Source organism: Ranitomeya variabilis, chromosome 1, assembly GCF_051348905.1.
Source record: "Ranitomeya variabilis isolate aRanVar5 chromosome 1, aRanVar5.hap1, whole genome shotgun sequence".
Classification (NCBI taxonomy): domain Eukaryota; kingdom Metazoa; phylum Chordata; class Amphibia; order Anura; family Dendrobatidae; genus Ranitomeya; species Ranitomeya variabilis.
The window spans coordinates 283,642,990-283,659,722 of NC_135232.1; the positions used below are offsets into that span (position 1 = coordinate 283,642,990).

Here is a 16,733-nt window from a genome sequence, read left to right on the forward strand (position 1 = left end):
GGTCTAGGAGGAGGAGTTTACAGTATTGCCCATTAGCTTTGGCTGTAAGTAGGTCGTTAGTAATTTTGGTCAGGGCTGTCTCCGTTGAGTGATGGGTGGAAACCAGATTGTAGATTGTCAAAGAGCAAGTTAGATGAGAGGTGGGAAGAAAGTTCAGCGTGGATGTGCTGTTCCAGGAGTTTGGAAGCGAATGGGAGCAGCGATATTGGGCAATAGCTGGACATAGCAGTTGGATCGAGGGTTGGCTTTTAAAGGATAGGCGTGATTGTGGCATCTTTGAAAGCAGAAGGGAAGGTACCTGAAGTTAGTGATAGGTTGAGGAGGTGGGTTAGGGATGAGATAAGTGTGGCGGTGAGGTTGTGGAGGAGGTGGAATGGGATGGGGTCGAGTGCACAGGTGGTGAGGTGCGATTTGGAGAGGAGACAATTAAGCTCCCCTTCAGTTATGTTGGATAGGGAGGTTATGGGGTTTGGGCATTGGTCTGGTATACAAAGGGGTTGTGGTGGTTGAACAATGAAGACTTGCCTTGTTTGGTCGATCTTATTTTTAAAGCGAGTGGCAAAGTCCTCAGCAGAGATGAGGGAGGTTGGAGGGGGCAGTGGGGGGTGGAGGGAGTTAAAAGTTTGGAATAACTGTTTGAGGTTGTAGGATAGGGAAGATACGAGGGTTGTGAAGTAGGCCTGTTTAGCAGAGGTCAGGGCAGATTTGAAAGCGAGTTTTGCCTGTTTTGAATACAGTGAAGTCATCTTGCAAATTTGTTTTCTTCCAACAGCGCTCTGCAACGATGGACACTTACCGGAGCTTTTAGTGGTGTTATTGTGCCAGGGTTGTCTGTTAAGTCGCACTCTGCCATGAACGAGAGGGGCGACTGTGTCAATAGCTGATGCGAGAGTTTTATTTTAGAAAGTAGTGGCACTGTCTGTGTTGTGAAGTGAGGATATGGATGCCAGTGGTAGGATAGTCAGAGAGCGTGTGGATGTCTAGGTGTGCAAGGTTTCTGCGGGGGTGCGCGTGTTGCTGGACATGGGTGTCAGGTGAGGAGTACAGGGATGAGAAAGTGAGTAGATTGTGGTCGGCTAGAGGGAGAGGGGAAGTGGCGAAGTTAAATAGAGAGCAGAGATGGGTTAAGACCAGGGCTAATGTATGTCTGTCTGTGTGGGTGGCTGAGGAGGACCACTGAGCAAGTCCAAAATATGAAGGGACAGGCGTTTGGAGGCTGTTGACTGAAGGCTGTCAGTGGGGTTGTTGAAGTCACACATGATGATAGTGGGAATGTCAGTGGATGTATAGAGTGTGTCCATCTGTGTGTATATAGTGGATGTACAGAGTGTGCCCATCTGTATGTATATACACACGTGGTCAAAATTACATACATAGTAACATAGTTATTAAGGTTGAAGGAAGACTTTAAGTCAATCTAGTTCAACCCATAGCCTCTAACCTAACATGCCCTAACATGTTGATCCAGGGGAAGGCAAAAAAACCTCCATGTGGCAAAGAGTAAGCTCCACATTGGGGAAAAATTCCTTCCCAACTCCACATACGGCAATCAGACTAGTTCCCTGGATCAACGCCCTATCAAGGAATCTAGTATATATACCCTGTAACATTATACTTTTCAAGAAAGGTATCCAGTCCCCTCTTAAATTTAAGTAATGAATCACTCATTACAACATCATACGGCAGAGAGTTCCATAGTCTCACTGCTCTTACAGTAAAGAATCCGCGTCTGTTATTATGCTTAAACCTTCTTTCCTCCAGACGTAGAGGACGCCCCCTTGTCCGTCACCGGTCTATGATTAAAAAGATCATCAGAAAGGTCTTTGTACTGTCCCCTCATCTATTTATACATTAAAGGGAACCTGTCACCCCCCCCCCCCAGGCGTTTGAAACTAAAAGAGCCACCTTGTGCAGCAGTAATGCTGCATTCTGACAAGGTGGCTCTTTTAGTTATTGGTGCTGTAACTGCAGAAATAATCAATTTTGTAATTTGTCCTAAATACCTTTCTTCAGTCCTGGAGGCAGGCGTTTCCCCCCTGCTGCAGACGCCACACAGCCGTCACTCAAGTCTTCTTGGCTCACTGCGCCTGCCCAAGGCAGGAGAAAAGAGCGCAGGCGCCGGCTCATTTCAAAACAGCGCTGAGGAGGCGGCGCCTGGCGCAAAGAAGACTTGAGTGACGGCTGTGTGGCGTCTGCAGTAGGGGGGGAAAGGCCTGCCTCCTTGACTGAAGAAAGGTATTTTCTGACAAATTACAAAACGGATTTTCTCCTACGCCTCATTGGGGGACACAGGACCATGGGTGTTAGTGTCCGCCTAGTGGCAGCAGCATAAGTAAACACAGAAAGAATAGCTCCTCCCCTGCAGTGTACTCCCTCCTGCTGGTTCTCAGTGAACCAGTTCTTGCTTAGTGTCTGTAGGAGGCACTTGGGTCTGTTTCAGACCCCACCGTTTTTACAGCACCAATAACTAAAAGAGCCACCTTGTCAGAATGCAGCATTACTGCTGCACAAGGTGGCTCTTTTAGTTTCAAACGCCTGGGGGGGGGGGTGACAGGTTCCCTTTAAAATAAGATCACCCCTTAGCCTTCGTTTTTCCAAACTAAATAGCCCCAAGTGTAATAACCTATCTTGGTATTGCAGACCCCCCAGTCCTCTAATAACCTTGGTCGCTCTTCTCTGTACCCGCTCTAGTTCAGCTATGTCTGTCTTATACACCGGAGACCAGAACTGTGCACAGTATTCTAAGTGTGGTCGAACTAGTGACTTGTATAGAGGTAAAATTATGTTCTCCTCATGAGCATCTATGCCTCTTTTAATACATCCCATTATTTTATTTGCCTTTGTAGCAGCTGCCTGACACTGGCCACTGAATATGAGTTTGTCATCCACCCATATACCCAGGTCTTTTTCATTGACGGTTTTGCCCAGAGTTTTAGAATTAAGGACATAGTTATACATCTTATTACTTCTACCCAAGTGCATGACCTTACATTTATCCCCATTAAAGCTCATTTGCCTTTTGTCAGTCCAAGCTTCTAGTTTACATAAATCATCCTGTAATACAAAATTGTCCTCCTCTGTTCTGATTACCCTGCAGAGTTTAGTGTAATCTGCAAATATTGAAATTCTACTCTGAATGCCCCCTACAAGGTCATTAATAAATATGTTAAAAAGAGGGCCCAATACTGACCCCTGTGGTACCCCACTGCTAACCGTGACCCAGTCCGAGTGTGCTCCATTAATAACCACCGTTTGTTTCCTATCCCTGAGCTAGCTCTTAAAGGGGTTGTCCACTACTTTCAATTAACCCCCCAATGTACCCCCCCGGGGCCCCTAATGAATTGTGCCATTACCTTCTGTTGACGTTTTCGCCTGTGAGCGGCGCTATTCCTCCTGCTGAGTCCGGGTCACATGACCCCCAGACTGCAGCCGCCGCTCATTTCCGCCGACGTCACGTCAATTTCCAGGCTCTGAAAATTGACGTGACGTCAGCAGCAGGCGTGACCAGCCCCCACAGTCAGCAGTCACTCAGCAAGAGTGACTGGGCTGTGGGCGGTGCTGGGGGCTGCCTGCAGGGCTGTGCTGGGGGCGGGCGGGGCTGTGTGTGCTCACTGCTCAGTGCTGGGATCATGATGTGTGGCTGGGCTGTGCTTCGGTCGCCGGGGGTCTGCCGGTGTTTCTGCCCGCCGGTGCATGTGCCCGCCGGCGCCGGTGCTTGTGCCCGCCGGTGCTTGTGACCGCCGGTGCTTCTGCCCGCCGGCGCTGTGTGTGTGTGTGTGCCGGCGCTGTGTGTGCGTGTGTGCCGGCGCTGTGTGTGCGTGTGCCGACGCTGTGCGTGTGTGTGTGTGTGCCGGCGCTGTGCGTGTGTGTGCAGGCATCGTCCGATGGGACTACAAGTCCCATCGGGCTCTGCCTGCTACACTGACAGTGAGTGACACATTAGCCAATGATGGGACAGTAGTAGTCCCATCATCCGGCTAATGTGTTGAATGTAAAAAAAAAAAACACAGTACATACATACATACAACACCATGCGACGACATGCACCATGCGACGACATGCGACAACATGCACCATGCGACACATGCACCATGCGACACATGCACCATGCGACGACATGCGACATGCGACACATGCACCATGCGGCGACATGCACCATTCGACGACATGCACCATGCGACCACATGCACCATGCGACCACATGCACCATGCGACGACATGCACCATGCGGCGACATGCACCATTCGACGACATGCACCATGCGACCACATGCACCATGCGACGACATGCACCATGCGACGACATGCACCATGCGACGACATGCACCATGTGACATGCACCATGCGACGACATGCGACATGACCATGTGACGACATGCGGCATGCAACGACATGCGCCATGTGACGACATGCACCATGCGACACCATGTGATGACATGCGCCATGCGGCGACATGCACCATGCGACGACATGCACCATGCGACGACATGCACCATGCGACGACATGCACCATGTGACATGCACCATGCGACGACATGCGACATGACCATGTGACGACATGCGGCATGCAACGACATGCGCCATGCGACGACATGCACCATGCGACGACATGCGACATGCACCATGCGACAACATGCACCATGCGACAACATGCACCATGCGACAACATGCACCATGCGACGACATGCAACAACATGCACCATGCGGCAACATGCACCATGCGACGACATGCACCATGCGACGACATGCACATGCGTCAACATGCGACATGCACCATGCGTCGACATGCGCCATGCGTCAACATGCACCATGCGTCAACATGAGACATGCACCATGCGACGACATGCAACACGCACCATGCGACGACATGCACCATGCGTCGACATGCACCATGCGTCGACATGCACCATGCGACAACATGCGACATGCACCATGCGACGACATGCAACATGTGACATGCGACATGAAACATGCCACATACAGTACGTACATACAACAGACATACAGTACATATAACATAGATTACATACTCACCATCACTTGTCACTTTGATCCCCGAAGCCATTGTCATCTGTAAAAAATATTAAAATAATAAACAACCAATATACTCCCTGATCCGCAGAAATCCAATTAAAACAAGTGTCCCACGACGATCTCCCGTGGAGAGCAGGAGCCTCTGCTGATGCAACCACTCTCCAGGGGCTCCAGGAACACAATGAGGGGAGGAAGGTATCCTTCCACAATGTATTCCCCACAATGTATTCCTACACCCCTGTGAGAAAATAGTCCCTAGTCTCACTTTATGGCATGCTGTATGAGAAAGTTCCCACGCAGCTTTTTGCCATAAAGTGAGACCAGTGAACTTTAGTAACCTCAGTGATGCACTACAGGAGCCATTGTCTTCTGTCAGTGTGTCACTGAGGGTCCTATAGAGCAGTGACACCACCCAATGTCACTGTTCTATAGGGGAGATCGTCGTGGGACACTCGTTATTAATTGGACTACAGCGGACAGGTAGTATACGGTTTATTATTTTACTTTTTTGCAGGTGCTGGAGTATGGTAAGTATGGTTAAATGAAGAATATTAAAATACTTTTTCCTAATGTGTGTGTGTTTCATTAACCCTTTTTTAGTATTGGATTAATAATGGATAGGCGTCTTATTGACGCCTCTCCGTTATTAACCCGGCTTAATGTCACCTTACAATAGCAAGGTGACATTAACCCCTTATTACCCCATATCCCACCGCTACATGGGAGTGGGACTGAAATACATGGCACTTTAATACGTGGCACTGAAATACGTGGCACGTGGCAGTTACGTACGTGGCACTGAAATATGTGGCACGTGGCACTGAAATACGTGGCACTTACATAGGTGGCATTTAAATCCGTGGCACTTAAATCCGTGGCACTTACATACATCGCACTTGCATACATGGCACTTAAATACGTGGCACGTGGCACTTACATACGTGGCACTTATATACGTGGCACGTGGCACTTATATACGTGGCACTGAAATAGGTGGCACTTAAATCCGTGGCACTGAAATACGTGTCACGTGGCACTTACATACGTGGCACTTACATACGTGGCACTTACATACGTGGCACTTACATACGTGGCACTTACATACGTGGCACTTACATACGTGGCACTTACATACGTGGCACTTACATACGTGGCACTTACATACGTGGCACTTACATACGTGGCACTTACATACGTGGCACTTACATACGTGGCACTTACATACGTGGCACTTACATACGTGGCACTTACATACGTGGCACTTACATACGTGGCACTTACATACGTGGCACTTAAATCCGTGGCACTTACATACGTGGCACGTGGCACTTAAATCCGTGGCACTTAAATCCGTGGCACTTAAATCCGTGGCACTTAAATCCGTGGCACTTACATACGTGGCACGTGGCACTTACATACGTGGCACTGAAATACGTGTCACGTGGCACTTACATACGTGGCACTTACATACGTGGCACTTACATACGTGGCACTTACATACGTGGCACTTACATACGTGGCACTTACATACGTGGCACTTACATACGTGGCACTTAAATCCGTGGCACTTACATACGTGGCACTTACATACGTGGCACGTGGCACTTACATACGTGGCACTTAAATCCATGGCACTTAAATCCGTGGCACTTAAATCCGTGGCACTTAAATCCGTGGCACTTAAATCCGTGGCACTTACATACGTGGCACTTACATACGTGGCACTTACATACGTGGCACTTACGTGGCACGTGGCACGTAGCACTTACATACGTGGCACGTGGCACTTACATACGTGGCACTTATATACGTGGCACTGAAATACGTGGCACTGAAATACGTGGCACTGAAATATCGTGGCACTATGTCAGAAAATGTTCATTAAACGGTTAGGGGTGAGGTTAGGGGTAGGGTTAGGGTTTGGATCCCTTTATCACCCTGACGGTGGTGGGTGTTTTTTCAGTTTTTTTTCTATAAAAACGCATCATCGGTGAGGGTGGAAGATATGGTTATCGCAATCCCAGTGATGACATAACCAAAGTAAAGACCATAAATATAAAGTAATGAACAAGTACTGAACAATCCCTTTAATATATGATACTAAAACTGTTTTGAATCTATAAAATGCACAGTGTAGACTACAGTCTACAAATCTGTAATTTCTCAGTGTGAATGCAGATTTTTGGTTACTCATATTACACTCAGAGTGAATACAAGGATGTGATTTGAATACTCCCAATGTTGTCACCACGGTTTCTCTCACGGAGAATTTGTGTCAGTGTCATTATGTGAACCCTGTGGACAATCAGTGGCTGCTTCACTGTCTTCGCCTTAGGAAGAAGTGGCTTACATTTGGTAATTCTTAAAAAAAATGCAGCAACACTCACTTCCTACAGATATAAGAGTTTGCTTAGAAGGTGGTGAGAGTGATGCGGCCACTGATTGACCACAGGTACATTCGCTGCGAGACACCGCGCCGACACTATTGGAACGTGCAGGCACTGGAATCTAGTAAACATACAGACTGAGAGGGGGTTGTTAGAATAGTGGACAAACCCTTCAAAGTTCTATATGTATGTATATATCACTGCAACAAAATATTAAAGTGTATGTATATGAATAAATAATTTATTCCATACATACACATAGAAGTATATATTGGTGTGTATATAAAAGGTGTGATCGCATATTGGTGCAATCTGTGCAGCTAAAATGCAATGGGGGCCATTTCTACCTCGAAAGCAGGTGGAATTGTGACTTAGGATGAGCTGTTATTTCTGCAAATGGCCCATATATTGTTTCTGAAACTGGGGCCTCTCCTGTATATGAGCACAAATAGTCTAAAATAAGAACACACATAATATATATACATGCACACAAGCGTATGTAGATGGACACATATAACCACACATGTACTGTGTAATTTACATATCTAAGACATATACGCAGTAGGATCTCTTTACAGTATATCATATGTATACTAAACTATATATACTATGAAATAGATGAGAAAGAAAAAAAGCTAAAAGCTTGATCACCATGGTTGTGCAGTTCTTGGTGCTGCTTTACAGCTTGTGACCAAGATGTGACCTCTCCTCATCAGCCTGAACAGAGAGGAGGGAGAGGAGGGAGGGGTTTGGGTGTGTTTTGGAGTGGGTGTGCTAAGTTCGGGCTTAGAGGACAGTGCAAAGCATCATGGAACTTGCAGTATTAGGGCACAATAAGGAAGTAGTCGATTAACCCCATGAGAGCTGAATCCAGCACTGAAGATGTGCTGCTACAGCATGATAACAGGTAATATTGTTAAAATAAACACAGTAGATGTTTTCATTGGCACATAATAGCAAGATTTATGAAAAAAAAAAAAAAACTTTATAGTAGTGGACAACTTCTTTAACCCACTTACACATATTGTCTCCTATCCCCAATGTTCTCATTTTATGTATCAACCTATACATGGCACCGTATCAAAAGCTTTTGAAAAGTCCATATACACTACGTCCACTGGGTTCCCTTGGTCCAGTCAAATTGTTGGTGCTCCTCGTTTAATGACAGATTTTTTATTTATTATTACTTTTGTCAGATTCAAGTTATTTCTGTGACCATTGTGGGTTTTTCTATGAAAATGAACAAATAAAGTCAAACATTACTTTTCAACCATGCTTCCACAGAATTTAAAAAAAAAAAAATAAAACTCATGACCACGTGTGTAGTGGATGTATAGCGTGTGCCCATCTGTATGTATATAGTGGATGTATAGCGTCTGCCCATCTGTGTGTATATAGTGGATGTACAGAGTGTGCCCATCTGTATGTATATAGTGGATGTATAGTGTGCCCATCTGTATGTATATAGTGGATGTATAGCGTGTGCCCATCTGTGTGTATATACTGGATGTATAGCGTGTGCCCATCTGTATGTATATAGTGGATGTATAGTGTGCCCATCTGTATGTATATAGTGGATGTATAGCGTGTGCCCATCTGTGTGTATATAGTGGATGTACAGCGTGTGCCCATCTGTGTGTATATAGTGGATGTATAGTGTATGTATAGTGTGTGCCCATCTGTATGTGTATAGTGGATGTACAGAGTGTGCCCATCTGTATGTATATAGTGGATGTATAGTGTATGTATAGTGTGTGCCCATCTGTATGTGTATAGTGGATGTACAGAGTGTGCCCATCTGTATGTATATAGTGGATGTATAGCGTGTGCCCATCTATGTATATACTGGATGTATAGCGTGTGCCCATCTGTATGTATATACTGGATGTATAGCGTGTGCCCATCTGTGTGTATATACTGGATGTATAGCGTGTGCCCATCTGTGTGTATATACTGGATGTATAGCGTGTGCCCATCTGTATGTATATAGTGGATGTATAGTGTATGTATAGTGTGTGCCCATCTGTATGTGTATAGTGGATGTACAGAGTGTGCCCATCTGTATGTATATAGTGGATGTATAGCGTGTGCCCATCTGTATGTATATAGTGGATGTATAGTGTGTGCCCATCTGTATGTATATAGTGGATGTATAGCGTGTGCCCATCTGTATGTATATAGTGGATGTATAGCGTGTGCCCATCTGTGTGTATATAGTGGATGTACAGCGTGTGCCCATCTGTGTGTATATAGTGGATGTATAGTGTATGTATAGTGTGTGCCCATCTGTATGTGTATAGTGGATGTACAGAGTGTGCCCATCTGTATGTATATAGTGGATGTATAGTGTATGTATAGTGTGTGCCCATCTGTATGTGTATAGTGGATGTACAGAGTGTGCCCATCTGTATGTATATAGTGGATGTATAGTGTGTGCCCATCTGTATGTATATAGTGGATGTATAGCGTGTGCCCATCTGTATGTATATAGTGGATGTATAGTGTGCCCATCTGTATGTATACAGGTCCTTCTCAAAAAATTAGCATATAGTGTTAAATTTCATTATTTACCATAATGTAATGATTACAATTAAACTTTCATATATTATAGATTCATTATCCACCAACTGAAATTTGTCAGGTCTTTTATTGTTTTAATACTGATGATTTTGGCCTACAACTCCTGATAACCCAAAAAACCTGTCTCAATAAATTAGCATATCAAGAAAAGGTTCTCTAAACGACCTATTACCCTAATCTTCTGAATCAACTAATTAACTCTAAACACATGCAAAAGATACCTGAGGCTTTTAAAAACTCCCTGCCTGGTTCATTACTCAAAACCCCCATCATGGGTAAGACTAGCGACCTGACAGATGTCAAGAAGGCCATCATTGACACCCTCAAGCAAGAGGGTAAGACCCAGAAAGAAATTTCTCAACAAATAGGCTGTTCCCAGAGTGCTGTATCAAGGCACCTCAATGGTAAGTCTGTTGGAAGGAAACAATGTGGCAGAAAACGCTGTACAACGAGAAGAGGTGACCGGACCCTGAGGAAGATTGTGGAGAAGGACCGATTCCAGACCTTGGGGAACCTGAGGAAGCAGTGGACTGAGTCTGGTGTGGAAACATCCAGAGCCACCGTGCACAGGCGTGTGCAGGAAATGGGCTACAGGTGCCGCATTCCCCAGGTAAAGCCACTTTTGAACCATAAACAGCGGCAGAAGCGCCTGACCTGGGCTACAGAGAGGCAGCACTGGACTGTTGCTAAGTGGTCCCAAGTACTTTTTTCTGATGAAAGCAAATTTTGCATGTCATTCGGAAATCAAGGTGCCAGAGTCTGCAGGAAGACTGGGGAGAAGGAAATGCCAAAATGCCTGAAGTCCAGTGTCAAGTACCCAGTCAGTGATGGTGTGGGGTGCCATGTCAGCTGCTGGTGTTGGTCCACTGTGTTTCATCAAGGGCAGGGTCAATGCAGCTAGCTATCAGGAGATTTTGGAGCACTTCATGCTTCCATCGGCTGAAATGCTTTATGGAGATGAAGATTTCATTTTTCAGCACGACCTGGCACCTGCTCACAGTGCCAAAACCACTGGTAAATGGTTTACTGACCATGGTATTACTGTGCTCAATTGGCCTGCCAACTCTCCTGACCTGAACCCCATAGAGAATCTGTGGGATATTGTGAAGAGAAAGTTGAGAGACGCAAGACCCAACACTCTGGATGAGCTTAAGGCCGCTATTGAAGCATCCTGGGCCTCCATAACATCTCAGCAGTGTCACAGGCTGATTGCCTCCATGCCACGCCGCATTGAAGCAGTCATTTCTGCCAAAGGATTCCCGACCAAGTATTGTGCATAACTGAACATTATTATTTGATGGTTTTTTTGTTTGTTATTAAAAAACACTTTTATTTGATTGGACGGTTGAAATATGCTAATTTATTGAGACAGGTTTTTTGGGTTATCAGGAGTTATAGGCCAAAATCATCAGTATTAAAACAATAAAAGACCCGACAAATTTCAGTTGGTGGATAATGAATCTATAATATATGAAAGTTTAATTGTAATCATTACATTATGGTAAATAATGAAATTTAACACTATATGCTAATTTTTTGAGAAGGACCTGTATAGTGGATGTATAGTGTGCCCATCTGTATGTATATAGTGGATGTATAGCGTGTGCCCATCTGTATGTATATAGTGGATGTATAGTGTGTGCCCATCTGTATGTATATAGTGGATGTATAGCGTGTGCCCATCTGTATGTATATAGTGGATGTATAGCGTGTGCCCATCTGTGTGTATATAGTGGATGTACAGCGTGTGCCCATCTGTGTGTATATACTGGATGTATAGCGTGTGCCCATCTGTGTGTATATACTGGATGTATAGCGTGTGCCCATCTGTGTGTATATACTGGATGTATAGCGTGTGCCCATCTGTATGTATATAGTGGATGTATAGTGTATGTATAGTGTGTGCCCATCTGTATGTGTATAGTGGATGTACAGAGTGTGCCCATCTGTATGTATATAGTGGATGTATAGCGTGTGCCCATCTGTATGTATATAGTGGATGTATAGCGTGTGCCCATCTGTATGTATATAGTGGATGTATAGCGTGTGCCCATCTGTATGTATATAGTGGATGTATAGCGTGTGCCCATCTGTATGTATATAGTGGATGTATAGCGTGTGCCCATCTGTATGTATATAGTGGATGTATAGTGTATGTATAGTGTGTGCCCATCTGTATGTGTATAGTGGATGTACAGAGTGTGCCCATCTGTATGTATATAGTGGATGTATAGCGTGTGCCCATCTGTATGTATATAGTGGATGTATAGCGTGTGCCCATCTGTATGTATATAGTGGATGTATAGCGTGTGCCCATCTGTATGTATATAGTGGATGTATAGCGTGTGCCCATCTGTATGTATATAGTGGATGTATAGCGTGTGCCCATCTGTATGTATATAGTGGATGTATAGTGTATGTATAGTGTGTGCCCATCTGTATGTGTATAGTGGATGTACAGAGTGTGCCCATCTGTATGTATATAGTGGATGTATAGCGTGTGCCCATCTGTATGTATATAGTGGATGTATAGCGTGTGCCCATCTGTATGTATATAGTGGATGTATAGCGTGTGCCCATCTGTATGTATATACTGGATGTATAGCGTGTGCCCATCTGTATGTATATAGTGGATGTATATAGTGTGCCCATCTGTGTGTATTGATCTGCTTTGTAAGGTTGACGTTATACATGAGGATTACATTAGCACTTTGCATTACATTCTTCTTCCACCAGAGGGCATAGCACTAGCCTGTGACGTGCCTTATATATTGTAATTATCCATAATTTGCTTTTAATCTCCTTAACTACAATGGCATAATTTTTCCATAGTCTCCATATAACTTCTGTACGAACCCTTCAGTCACAAAAAATACTTCTGCCTGGCAGCTGACGAGTAGTTCATCCTAATGCCTTTTGTATAGGTGTGATCTGAAAGGATGACGCTAAGAAAAAAAAAAATCTAATATATTTTCATCCCCAACTTTTTCAGAAAGAACTGGCAAACAAAGAGGACTGTCCACGAATGTGTGCTTACAAACTAGTTACAATTAAGTTTAGATGGTGGGGACTGCAAAATAAAGTAGAACATTTTATTCAGAAGGTAAGACTCTCCAGAAAGATGTAAATAAAAATGGTCATGAATTCACTTCTGTGGGGGTCCGACACCCAGAACCCCTTCTTATTGGCTCTGGTGGCAGCTGGATATAAATATTGAATGGAACTCAAGATCAGCTGATGATGGCTCAGAATAGGAGCTGACCGGTGGGACGCTGGATGGTGGACCCCCACCATTCTGATATTGATGAACTATCCTTAGGACATGTCATCAGTATCCGAAGACCAGAGAACTCTGTCCTGTGCAATATACTTTCTTTTTTACGCAATGCTTGGTGTAATTTTGCATGAGGACATAATATAACCCCATTGAGCAATACAATGCTAAAAAATCTGTACCCCGACGTTAACCCTGCCACAGGCGTGTTTGTCTATCAATCTGTCTATAGGGCCCATACACCAATAGCTGTCAGGGCAAGCTGTGTTGGCCACCCAACTTCTTTGTGGGTGAAGACTTTCTAAGTATTAAGAGTGACTTTTTAAGTGTCTTGTCAGATGCTTCACTTGAGACTACATGTCCATCTGGACAGACAGACAGACCCTTAATTCATTCAGTTTGTGGCCTCATCGATAGTTTGCCTGAATCCCATTTTAGAGGGTCTTGGGTGGAATCCCTGACCACCCTGCAGGAAAGTCTAAACAGGGCGTTAGGCCTACCAAGGGAAGGCAGAGCTTCAAACTGATAACAAAATGAGTGAATTTCACATTCAGTAACCTTATTTTTTTTCACATTTTGTTTTAAGCAAGAAAAGCGAATATTCACAAACTTTCATCGTCAGTTGTTCTGTTGGATTGACAAATGGATTGACCTAACGATGGAAGACATACGGCGAATGGAGGATGAAACACAGAAAGAATTAGAAGCGGTGAGGATTTCTATTGATCTGGTATTTGAGTTTAAAAACGAAAAGAAAACAATTTTATAGTTATTAACATTTTGTAAGTGGGATAGGGTGATAACTTGTTTATCAGTGAGAGTCCGACTGCCGAGACCCACACTGATCGGCAGGACTTTTATCCCCATTAGGATGGTGCTGCAGTATGCATGTCTGATTTAATTAATACATTTTGGGGCTGCCGAGTTCTGAGCCCTGCTTTTTCCTGCAGCCCTATAAAGCATGACTGGACTGATGGTCGGGGGCATCCAACCTTTTTGTAACTAAAAAAAAAAAAAAAAAAGTTCCCAGTTGCAAATAATAAAAAAAAAATTCTCAGTCTGCCTATCAATTCAGGAGGAGCTATTCCCACTGATCAGCAACTGTGGTTAGGTAATACCCTTTTTTAATAGAACAACCCCTTTAATGGCTTGCCATTATTATTCTATTCAGTGTCATTGTAACTTCTTACTAGATATTTTTATTTGGACTTTCCCTTCACTTTTTATAGTTTCATTAAAATGTTGTATTGGTTTGGCTTCTACAGCCTCTGTGTATCACTGTACTCAGCAGGGTTATCTGTGAAATCAGTCAGTGAGTTTGTTCTGAGTTTGCAATTTTTCTCTCTTCTAAACAATATAAGTAAACTTTTGCTTTGGTCATACATCAGCTTAGAAATTTGTTCAGAAGAGACACAGGTTAGTAAGAACTGTTCACTTACAGATTTAACTGATAGCTCATTCTGCAGTCTGTTGTGTGCGGTGATACATAGAGGCTGTAGAAGCCAAAGGGTCCAATATTTTTAATGAAACCCTATTGCAAAAAAAATGTTTTTTTTCGTAAAAAGTAAAGAAAAAGCTCTGAAAGATCTCCTTCCATCCATGGTTCTGTGCCTTGTAATAAAAAGTAGACAAAACCTAAATACTTTCTTAGGCTACGTTCACACTAGCGTTGTGCGCCGCTGCGTCGGCGCGTCAAAACGCACGCAAAAACGCTGCGTTTTGCGACGCATGCGTCATTTTTTGCCGAAAATCGGACGCAAGAAAAATGCAACTTGTTGCGTTTTCTTGGTCCGACGCTTGCGGCAAAAAAGACGCATGTGTCGCACAACGCAACAAAAAAAAACGCATGCGTCCCCCATGTTAAGTATAGGGGCGCATGACGCATGCGTCGCCGCTGCGTCGCCGACGCAAACCCGACGCACATTAGCTTAACGCTAATGTGAACGTAGCCTTATTTGTAAAACTAAAGAACAGTGTTTTTTTTTTTTTTTTGTCTAAATCTAATCCTTCACATTTTCAATATATTGTTTGCTGTCTGAGGGTGAGAACAATCGTTTCTGCTAAGGGGCAGCAAACCTGTAACTAAAGTCCTGTTCTCAGAGACATGGCTACATTGGGAGAATGCTCCAAAGGAACCCTTCTTTCCTTCAGATCTTCAGCGGAAAGAAACCTGGTTTAGTGAGAAGTGGCATGGCTTGACATGCAACACTGTGTTCAGGAAAAAAAAATCACCATATTTTTGGCCGAGTTTTTGGGCACAAAGGAAACCAAATAATATTTGGTGAAAAGATACGGTGGCTAGATGTGCTGATTTTGGCCCATTGCATCAGTCACAAGCGTGAATACACAATGATGTGGATAGATCAGTATTGGCAGCACTTTTCCTGTTTACACAGTGCGGTGGCTGACGATGACAATGGTCACCCGAAGAATGAGCAAGACTCTTGTTCTCTGAGTAATAAACTCATCATTGCTATCGGCAGCACCTATGTGTAAACTGTGGGACAATGTGTGGCCTCAAGCCCACAATATGCTGCTGTATGGGGACGGAATAACCGTATTAATGACTGTACTGACAGTTGTGTAACTGCTGCTTATAGATGTGGATAAAATGCCTGAGGTTAAAGGAGCTGTTCACGACTCGATCATCCTATTCTGCAGCCCTATGTTTCCCCCCCCAGTAAAATAATAATATACTCCCCTTCGATGCTCCAGAGGTGTCGGCACTGGTCTCTTGGGGCATGCATAATTGATATCTGTAGGATATGAGGGCGATTGTGAGAGATTTGCCCAAAGGAGGGGAGAGTGAAACGGCCACTGATTGGCTGCAGGGACCGCGAGCACACGTGCCGCGGGAAAACCAGTACTGACACCGCTGGGACAGCATCGGAGGGGAGTATAAGTGTTATTTTACTAGGGAAAACCTAGGGATTCAGAAGCAGTCGTCCGAGCAGTGCACAACTGCTTAGAGTTCCCACGATGAGTTTTTGGTGAATTTTTGACGCTACATATTCTTGCCACGCATAACGCACAAAGTATTCCAGTTCCAGCAAAGTGAAGGAGATTAGAAAAATCTGACATATATGCGGAAACACACTAAAAACACATGTAATCAGCACATGACTTTACCAATCAGGTTTTATCAAATCCAAATACCAGGATGCATCAAAAAGAAAGCGGCTTTATGTAAGACCTGATATATCCAAAGGAGACACAAACCGCAGCTGAGAAAGCACAAAAACCAAGTAAAAACCTGCACTCAGAAATGTGATGAAAAACCGCAAGTAACGTAATTTATTTAATAGGTTCAGAAAATCTGCAACATCAAAACTGCACTAAATAGTCATCTAGGGAAGGGAAAGTCGCCTTAGCACAATCACACGTCTTCATGTGTTCTCAGGGTCTTTCCGATAGATGACCTAGTCCTTATCTACAGTAGTAATGAAGCTCGGCACTCAA

The 16,733-nt window shown here is 44.2% G+C and overlaps 1 protein-coding gene across 1 annotated transcript in view; it reads left to right on the plus strand.

Moving 5' to 3' along the window:
• Window positions 1–16,733, plus strand: part of PITPNB (phosphatidylinositol transfer protein beta) — a 54,870-nt gene that overhangs the window by 35,880 nt on the left and 2,257 nt on the right. Inside the window, exons 9-10 of the mRNA XM_077295169.1 lie at window positions 12,993–13,103; window positions 13,861–13,983. Coding sequence (XP_077151284.1) covers window positions 12,993–13,103; window positions 13,861–13,983 — 234 coding nt within the window. The remainder of the gene's footprint in view (window positions 1–12,992; window positions 13,104–13,860; window positions 13,984–16,733) is intronic.